At 54.4% G+C, this 9639-nt stretch overlaps 1 protein-coding gene across 1 annotated transcript; it reads right to left on the reverse strand.

The window, feature by feature from the left end:
- Positions 1 to 890: 890 nt before the first annotated feature.
- Positions 891 to 9065, reverse strand: PRDM14 (PR/SET domain 14). Its single transcript, XM_048508552.1, has 7 exons — positions 8681 to 9065; positions 7389 to 7445; positions 7138 to 7295; positions 6010 to 6280; positions 4271 to 4473; positions 1466 to 1567; positions 891 to 1121 (listed from the first exon to the last, which is right to left on the reverse strand). The coding sequence occupies exons 1-7, from the start codon at positions 9063 to 9065 to the stop codon at positions 891 to 893; spliced, it is 1407 nt and encodes a 468-aa protein (XP_048364509.1).
- Positions 9066 to 9639: the final 574 nt, after the last annotated feature.

The raw sequence follows: 9639 nt of genomic DNA on the forward strand, positions 1-9639 counted from the left end.
CTACTCGCAGTGGCCCACCAGGTGCCTTTGGGAGCTCACATGCAGGATGTGAAAGCAATGGCCTTCTGCGGCTGTTGCTCCCGATCACCTGGTCTGTTAAGGCATTTGCAATCTCAGATCAAAGAGGATCAAGATTGGTAGCCATAAATCGACTTCTCCTCCATAAATCTGTCCAAGCCCCTTTTGAAGCTATCCAGGTTAGTGGCCATCACCACCTCCTGTGGCAGTATATTCCAAACACCAATCACACGTTGTGTGAAGAAGTGTTTCCTTTTATTAGTCCTAATTCTTCCTCCCAGCATTTTCAATGAATGCCCCCTGGTTCTAGTATTGTGAGAAAGAGAGAAAAATTTCTCTTTGTTAACATTTTCTACCCCAAGCATAATTTTATACACCCTACCTTTCCAATTGGCTCAATCCAAGAAGCCTTCTTCCAACTTACATTCTCACTGGGGGAACAGTCGCTTAAGTTGGAAAATGTGTCTCAGGGTGAAAGAAGGCTATTTGGGGGAGGGTTGGATCCAGCCCACTGAAAAAGAAAACTGACAGAAGTGGATGTTTCCCTCCAACAGCCAGAATCATGAGGATGGCAGAAAAAAATACCATACAAGGAACACAGAAACATTCCTCCTAAGGATCACATACTAATTTAGTAATCGTGGTGTTACAGGCAATGCATAAATATGTCCCCTCAGAGTTTGTCATCGCCCCGCTCTGTTTCTCTCCACACGTTGCTCTGAGAAACTGTACGTATCCCACCATACATAAATACATTCATGTTTTTAACACAACAGATTCTAAAGACACTGGACAAAAAACGCCACATTCAAATATATACAGTACTGTCAAATGTACACACAGTTGGTAAAGATCCAGGGCAAGACAGCTGGCTAGAGAGCTGCATGGAACTTCATGTGGAAACGGAACTCTTCTGCCTCTAGGAACGTTTTGCCACACACTGTACATGTGCGGCCGGTGTCCTTATTACTGTGTGCGCGCCGCACATGACTGTCGTGGGCTGCGTGTGAGGCAAAGGTCTTGCCACAGTGTTTGCACTTAAAGGGCTTCTCTCCTGAATGTTGCCGAATGTGAGTGCGCAGGATACTGGAGGCAGTGAATGCCTGTAAGGGGCGAGCAGGAGAGGAAAGGAAGAGTGAGAACGCTGTTAAGACTCAAAAACATACAAATAAGAGCCCAACCCAGGGAGTCCTGGTGACATGCAATGGGGCCAAGCAAGTAGTCAGAATTACCCCGTCTGCTGCTTCTCCATTGGCAAGATAACGGATTTCAGTTGTTACAAATGGAATGGAAAAGCAAGCACTGGAACAACTAAGCAGGTTCCCCTCCCCCAGCTTTCTGCATCATGCCAAATGGCCCCCAATACACCCCAAGATGAGGAAATGGCAACAGGAAGAGTGCAGCAGAAATCTCCCAAGAGAACAGAAGGAGTCTCAGAGAGCTTTACCTTGTTACAGTATACACACTTATAGGGCCGTTCCCCAGAATGCACCCTCATGTGTTTGTTTAGGCTGGAAGACTGAGAGAAACTCTTCCCACATACAGAGCACTGAGGCAAGAAAGAGAAGGGGGTCAGTGGTTACAGAAACATTTTTTTCAAGATGTGCGCATATATTCAGTGGTGGGATTCAGCAGGTTCCACCACTTCGGCAGAACTGGTTGTTAAAACGGTACTTGTAAACAACCATTTGTTAAGTTATTTGAATCCCACCACTGCATACATTGGTAAAACTGTACGAGGTGCCGGATACACAAGCAATCTCTTTTGCACAATGAACATCTATCTAGTTTTGAACTATGCAAGCTTTCCACGTACAGGTATGAGACGTTCTGTAATTGCACTGTTCTGTAATTTTGTAATTACCTTTATAGTGAGCAGCAGTGGCGTAGTGGCTAGGAGCAGTGGCTAAGAGCAGGTGCACACTGATCTGGAGGAACCGGGTTTGATTCCCAGCTCTGCCTCTTGAGTTGTGGAGGCTTATCTGAGAAATTCAGATTAGCCTGTACACTCCCACACACGCCAGCTGGGTGACCTTGGGCTAGTCACAGCTTTTCGGAGGGGGAAAGGGCAAGGAGATTGTAAGTCCCTTTGAGTCTCCTACAGGAGAGAAAGGGGGGATATAAATCAAAACTCTTTGTCTTCTTCTTCTTCTTCTTCTTCTTCTTCTTCTTCTTCTATTGCCTTGGTTGTTGCAATTGACTTATGGTGACCCTGTGGAGTTCTCAAGACAAGAGGCATTTAGAAGTGGTTGGCCATTACCTGTCTCCAGGGCATGCCTGTGATATGGCCTGGAGGGCTCCCATCCAAATACTTACCAGGTTCAAGGATGAGAGTGTGTGACTGGCTCAAGGTCGCCCAAGGTTTCCATGGCAGAACAAGGATCTGAACCCGTGTTTCCTAGTCCAACACCTTAACCACTACACCATACTGTCTCTGTTTTGTTACATTATTTTTAATTGCCTGGTGTTTCAGCAAGAAGAATAAGGAGGGTTTGGATTTATACCACACTTTTCTCAACCATACGGAGTCTCAAAGGGCCTTGTAAAATCCTTCCCTTCTTCTCCCTACAACAGAAACCTTGTGAGGTAGGTGAGGCTGAGAGAGTTCTGAGAGAACTGTGACTAACCCAAGGTCACCCAGCAGGCTTCATGTGGAGGAGTAGGGAAACAAATCTGGTTCTCTAAATTAGAGTCTGCTGCTCTTAACCACTATACTACCTTGGCTTCAGAAATGTGGACTATAAATGAAATCAAGCAAATGATATATAGACTGTTGGGCCTCTTGTAGTAAGTGTGGCAGTTTGCATGAAAACGAACTCAAATTTTAAAAAGTAAAATAGTCTCCATGACAACTATAGAGACAATAGTTTTCCATTGCTGTGGCATTTAAATATGTAGAAAAGCAACAGGAATGAAATATTTTTAATGCAGTATATCTCCTTAGGTATATTGTACATTACTGTCTCACAGGATCTCCAGATTAAATTTCAATGAAATTAAAACAAAAAAGGACGAATGCTGAACAAAACTAAAAATTGAGACTGAAATTCAAGCCAGCTGGAAGCACATGTATGGTATTTCAACAGCTTTAGTTCAAAAAATCGTGACTGAAAAGTTATTTCTGAAATAGGCACCCAACTGAAATGTTTGATTAGTTAAAAATAGTTTGTTTTGAATGGACCTATTCTAGGAATCATTTTATTTTCACATAAACAGTTACTTTTGATATTAAGTTTTGGGCCTGAAGATATAAAACACAGCACAGTCCTTTTGTTGCATTTTCTATTCTTCCCTAACAGAAAAAACAACCATCCAGTTCTAACAGATCTATTTGATTTAGGTCAGATGTTGGAGGTTTACTCCCAATGACCTTGCTCTGCCTGCCTGCCTATTCCGAATGTAACCCCTCGCTCACAGGCCACCAATCCACCTAAATTAAATATATGAAAAAATTGTAATTCACTCTGAGAAAAGGTTCTCAAATTATTATTTTTAAACATCTGCATGAAAATATCACACTTCAGAACTGAGCCAGGGCCTATTCTTTCGAAAACACCGCGCCTGAAAAGCAGGGGGAAAGAGCAGGAGCCGGACTTGGAGCCACCCGCCCCGCCTGAATTGATGCTTTACGGGCACGCGAGAAGCCTCGAGCACGCCTCCCAAGACGCGAGTCCTCTTTCGACGGTCCCTCCTCGGGAGGGGAGGGGGGGTTCCCTGGGGCCGCCGCCCTGCAGAGGAAGGGGCGCGTGGAAAGCGCTGCTGCTCCTCCCTTTCCTGCGGGGGAGCCCGGGGAGCCCGCAGTCGGGGGGGGGGGGGGGGGCAGTCGTCTCGCTGGCCTCTGGAGCCAGTAGGATCCCTGCTGGCATTCCTTTGGGAGCAGGGTCGACTGAGCTCCGTGGACTGGGGGAGGGAGGCGGGGCTTCCTCAACCAGATCAGCTGGCCGGAGGGGGGGGGAGTATTTGCAGGGGTGGGACTTGCAGCTGTCACGCTGGCGAGATGGGGCAAGGCTGTGGGGAAGGAGTCCCGTGCACCTGACTCTTGCCCTCCCACCCCCGCCCATGCCTGAGCCGTCTGCTTGCGATAGGCGGAGGGAAAGATGCTCGCGCACGGGCGGGCACTCTGCACATGCTTACGAGCGGCGGGGGGGCGATTGCAGGTGCTCCAGGGCTGGCTTTGTGCCTTGCCGGGGTGCAAAGTAGATGGCGAAGGGGGTGGGGGGGGGGAGCCCCGCGGCCGGGTGGCAGCGCTTACCTTGTGCGGCCGGTGTTTCTCGTGGACGTGGAGGACGTGGATGCGCAGCCGGTCCCTCTTCTCAAAGGAGCGGTTGCAGAGGTGGCAGGGGAACTTGCGGTCTCCTTGGTCCACGCAGCGCGTGTACTTCAGGTGCTTGTCCCGATAGTATTTGTAGGCGAACACTTTACCACAGCGCTCGCATTTGTAGCCTTCCACGGCCTCTGCTGGGCAACGGAAGCGACAGTCAGTGCCAGGCAAATAGCAAGCCAGCGGTTGGGGGCACTTTTCTTCCTCTTCTGGGGGGGGGGGCGGGGCGGTGACAGGTAGGAGGACCTCGGAGCCGGCAGCCCCCAGTCTTCCTTCAAGGCAGATTGACGTTTTTAAAGGGATCAGTCAAAATCAAGTCCCAGGCCCCCCCCCCCCCATATCTGTGCAATGTATCCCCTCTGCATGCTGCCTATGTGAAGAAGCCACGCTGCATTTCTACACGATGTCCCCTGTCTCTTGCACGAGATTGGGCGATTTTGAAATACTTTGCAATTGCATGTGAGAACAGGCTCTGGACACACTTATCCAAGGGGCTTCAAATGCAGGTCTAATTAAATCCCAGTTAAATTGGCGTCTAGGATTGCAACCGCAATAACCTATGGCTTGTATCTACTCGTGCTTTCTTGGAAGCGAGACCCGTCGGCTCCTGGGGAATTTGCACGCGCGCACAGCAGCCTGCCTTGCAGCATGAGGGTCAAGCGCCCTGGGGAGCAAGCACTTCGCTACGATGTAAATCTGCCCCCCCCCCTTTGAAACCGGTGGGGCACCCGGATCTTGAGCACTCTGTTCCGATGCCAGTAGGATCGCTGGAAAAGATTGGCCAGGATCCCTTTTCGAAGCACGTGCTTTTATTTGAGGACACAGAGAGGCTTTTTTGGGTGGGGTTTGAAATCGGGCTGTTTCCCCTCTCAGTAGACCAGCCTCTGGCTACTTCTTGTGCTGGTGAAACTGCTGGGGACTGCCCATGGGGAGGGCGCCACCGCCAGCAGAAAATTCATTTAAAGCCAAACTTACCTTGTCAATCAAAACCCCAAAGGGGAAGGGGGGGGGGTTCCCGCGCCTGAGTCAGCCGTAAACCTGGCCAAATAGTAAAGCGACTAACCCAGAAGCAGGCCCCGTTTCTCTTTGCATGGGAGCGGTTTAGCCTTGACAATGTGAGATCCAGGGAACGGCGGAAGGGGGGTCACCCCCAGGAACTTTGCATTTGCAAACCAGCCAGTCACTCTGGAAAGAGACCGGACAACGCGGGGCCAAATTAGATCCTATGATTTTAAAGGAATCTGGTGAAACTGGAAGAGTGGTAGGATCCCGTGGGATATGACCATAGCTGCCTGGCCCCTCCAAAACACACACTGGAAATGTACCTGCTTGCTTCAGGAACACAACGTTGGTTTATCTGGGGTTCGGGAATGTCAGTTAACCCTGGATCGAGTTTCAGAGTTGTTCAGATTAAAAGGCTGAATTTACAGTGGAAACGTGTCTACTCGGAAATAAACCCCACTACAGCAATAGGATTTACCCCCACGCAAAAGCAACTCGAAAGTACCCCGGGGGTTTTGCTATTATCAGTTAAAATTGGGGGGCGGGGGGGGGGGGCGGAGCTGTCTGAGCTAACGGAGACGAACAGGCGGCTGGAAGCCCCGGGGAGAAGCCCCAAGCAAGGCCGCGGTCCGGTGCCCTCCTCGGGGCCGACCCGGTTGCCCACTGACCTTCGGGGTGGTGCTGGGCTCGCTTCCCTTCGGCGGGGCCCTTCAGGCTGATGGGGATGCCCAGGAACTGGAGGTAGCCGTCGCCGTACCAGACCAGCAGCTCCTGGCCGGGCGAGATCTCCTTGCAGCTCTCGTAGTAGATCTGGCCCTGGCACTGCAGCGCCATCAGGTTCTGCTCCTCCGGGAAGCGGGCGCAGTTGACCAAGGACATCCAGTTGCCCGACGCGCCTTTGCCGTCGATGAAATGGCTCAAGCGACCGTCCTCGAAGATCTGCCCGGACAGAGACACGCACCAGTCCTCAAGCACAGGCCGCGGCAGCCCCCGGGCACACAAGAACCCCCCCCCCCCGCACCATTTGGACGGCAAGGATGGCTGCTGCTGGGCCCGTCTTCCCTAGAGAGAAATGCGACGACTGCGGAATCTACGCGGCTCCCGTTGCGTTTGCCCAGGGAGGGGGGCTCGGGACTACGGGGCGCCGCGGGAAGACGCCTCTGGAGCGGGGGAGGGGGGATTTCCTCAGGATCGTCTCTGAAGAAGGCAGCCCCCGGCCCACCCTCCACTCGCCAAGCTGTATCTTGCTCAACCCAACAGTGAATGGTTGTGGCCATGATAGCCAAAGGCATGGGTGCCCAGCCCAGCCTCGGGGTCTCGGAGGTGCACTCTGCACATGCTCCGAGATAGGAACAAACAGGTTCAAGATAACCTCCTCGGAAGGTTCAACCCCCGCACACCTTTTGGTGAGATTAGGAGGGTCCTTTGCCGGGGAGACAAATCGCACCGAGATCATTGCTTTCGAGGAAGCAGCCTGGGGATGGTGCCGGCCCTGCTTCCTCTTAGGTATTCAGTTCGAATACCTTCATAATAAAGGCAGCCAGTAAAAACGAGGATGAACAACCTTCATCCGCACCACGGGGGTTTGGAAGGGTCTTCAGCCCCCGCGCAAACCTCCGCGCAACGAGAAAGGCAGAGTCTTGAAGCTCCGCGTGGGCTGGAAGTCTGCCTCCTCTCCCCTCCCCTCCGCTCCCCCACCCCCGTCCCCCCTGAGCCTCGGTCCGTGGGGCTTCCGTGGGCGAAGAAGGCAGGCAGCCTTGGGCCGTCCGAAGCCCGGGAAGAACTGGGGGCGGTACCTCCCACATCAAGGAATTGTCGTCGTACGTCTTGATCTCGCTGGTGTTGACCACCCTGCCCTGGAAAGGGCCGAAGCGGACCCCCTTCGGCACGGCACGGCTGCAAAAGACGCCCAGCTGGACACCGTCTACCGACGCCGTCTGCAGCACCGATAGGCCTGCGGCGGGGGGCGACCATGGGTCAGAACCGAGGGCAGGCAGTCACCGAGGGGAAGCAGCAGGAGGGATCTGCCCCCCCCCAGCCCACTTACCTTCAGGGAGCTGCAGAGAAGCCTGGTCCGGGGACGCCGAGGGCCCTTCGGCGGAGCCTCGAGGGGGAACAAGGTTGCAGCGGGTTAATATGAAGCCGAAAGGAAATCTCACCCGCTCTTTATACATCCAGAACCACAAAAACAATGCGGGGGGGGGGGCATTTTGTGGTTGTTTGTTCTGCGCACCCTGCCCCCTCTTTTTTGCACTTAAAAAGTTCCGACCCGGCGAAATTGAACTGGACCCACTTGGGCAGCTGTGCCCCACCAGAGCCCCCACCCCGCCCAGAATGGCTTTTGAGTGCCCAAAGAATAGACAACGCAGGCACGCACGTTTACTTGTCAGTAAATCTCACCGAACCGGCAGGATTTCTTCTCGAATAAACGTGGTTGCAAACGTTTTCCAAGCCTCGGTCTGCTTTGCAGTCTCAAGGATCGGACTCTGCAAACTGTTGGACAGAGAGCCCCCCTTTTGGAGCAACTTAGGGGGGGGATTGATTTTCAAAAAATCGTCGCTGCCTATTCAGATTTCCCACTCCCACGCGGTACATTTTTGCCCTCCGACTGCGAATTTTCTTTTACACAATTACTTCCACTGGATAGCATGAATGTTACTCGCGTTTCTTATAAACGGCGATGGGAAACCTCTTGGGAGGAGCTAAACCATTTTCCCCAAACTAAGCTGAGACAGAAGAATCGTCTGAAGAGGCTGTCCAGAAAGAGGCGCAGGCAAATGGCCCCAGTCCTGCATTCCACGCAAACGCCAACCCCAAAGGGACTTTCCCTTTTTTACTCCAGCTCTACCCCCGACGGCTGAGTTTGTGCCTGGAGAGAGGAGTTCTGTTCAGATCCAGGCGTAGTACATTCTCAGTGAAAGCGACAACCCCAATCGTGGCGGACTGGGCGCTTCCCCCCACCCCACAAACGCTGACATTTGCGCCCCCATTGATGTGAAGAGGTGCAGAGAGGATTCCTGAAGAGGACTGGGTCGAAGTGAGTCCCGTTTTATTCAGCGGGGCTTATTACTCCCAGGAAAATGTCCGGAGAGTTGCAAAGTCCGTCTAAACGAAGGGAGAGGCTCCTTTAAGCACCCCAGACTCCTTCGCAAATGGAGGGCGGAGAGCCCGTTCCCAGCCCGCCAGCTTTTCCTTCCCACCCGCGCAACGCGATCCTGAGAACAAGGATTTCACGTGGAAGGTGGCGACCCTGACTCTCTGGGGTTCGCGTGCGTTCCCACTGACAAGAGACACCAGTCCCAGGCTGGGCCATCTGCCCCTGCCCCGAGGTCGTCTTACCTGGGCTGCGGGCCTGTCGGGGGGCTGCCGGAAGGGCCCCGTACAGGACGGCGTGGAGCTCCTGGGCCGTGAAGCGGTAGGTGGGCGAGGAGCGCTGGCCGGGCTGGGGCGCCGTCGGGGGGCTCCTCTTGCCGGGCGGAGGGCCGTCGGGCAGGCGGGGGGCGGCGAAGATCGGGAGCGGGCGGGGCAGGCGGGGGAAGGGCGGCATGGGGGCCAGGCGGGACGTCGGGGGCTGGAAGGCGGCGGGCGGCGGCAGCTGCTCCGGGAAGCGGGGTGGGCCCCGCAGAGGGCCGAAGGGCTCCGTCGGGCAGCCCCTCAGCAGCAGCAGCAGCGACTCGCCTCCGCCGCCGGAATGCGGGGCGCCTGGGGGAAGCGACGAGGCCATGGCCGGCTGGCCCGCGGAGCGCCGACCGCAGACACCAGCGAGCCCCCGGCGGCGGCGGCGGCTCAGGTGAGGCCCCGCCCTCGGAGGGGGAGGCACGTCGGGGGGGGGGGCTGCAAGGTCACTTCCCCGACTCGCTAGCCCTGCCCGCCTCCCCTTCAGGCGCAGGCACGCCCGGCTCTCCAGCTGCGGGGATCTATGAAAGACACGTGCGCGTGGGTATGTCCGCACCGGCTAGCCCCCTCCTGCCAGCTGAGCACAACGCATCCGAGGGCGGGACCCCGTGATCCCACCGAAAGTTTCTCCCGCAAGAAATGCTTTGGGGCTGCAACAGATTCAAGACGCCATCTCCGGCACTTTCCCCCCTGGCAGTAAGGAGGACTGAACGACGCGCAGCTCACTTCTGAGGAGACGCGGCTTCGAGAGAGCCGCGCCTCGGGGGTTTTCCCTGAACGGTTCCGGTCCCACTTCGTCTGCCTTCCTGCCTCCCACAGCCACTGCTTGTTGGTTTGACGCCCCCACATCCCCGCCCCCCTTAGGTGGGAATTTGAAACGCTGCAAGCGAATCTCTCGCCAT

This window comes from Sphaerodactylus townsendi, linkage group LG09 (assembly GCF_021028975.2).
Source record: "Sphaerodactylus townsendi isolate TG3544 linkage group LG09, MPM_Stown_v2.3, whole genome shotgun sequence".
In the NCBI taxonomy this organism is placed as follows: domain Eukaryota; kingdom Metazoa; phylum Chordata; class Lepidosauria; order Squamata; family Sphaerodactylidae; genus Sphaerodactylus; species Sphaerodactylus townsendi.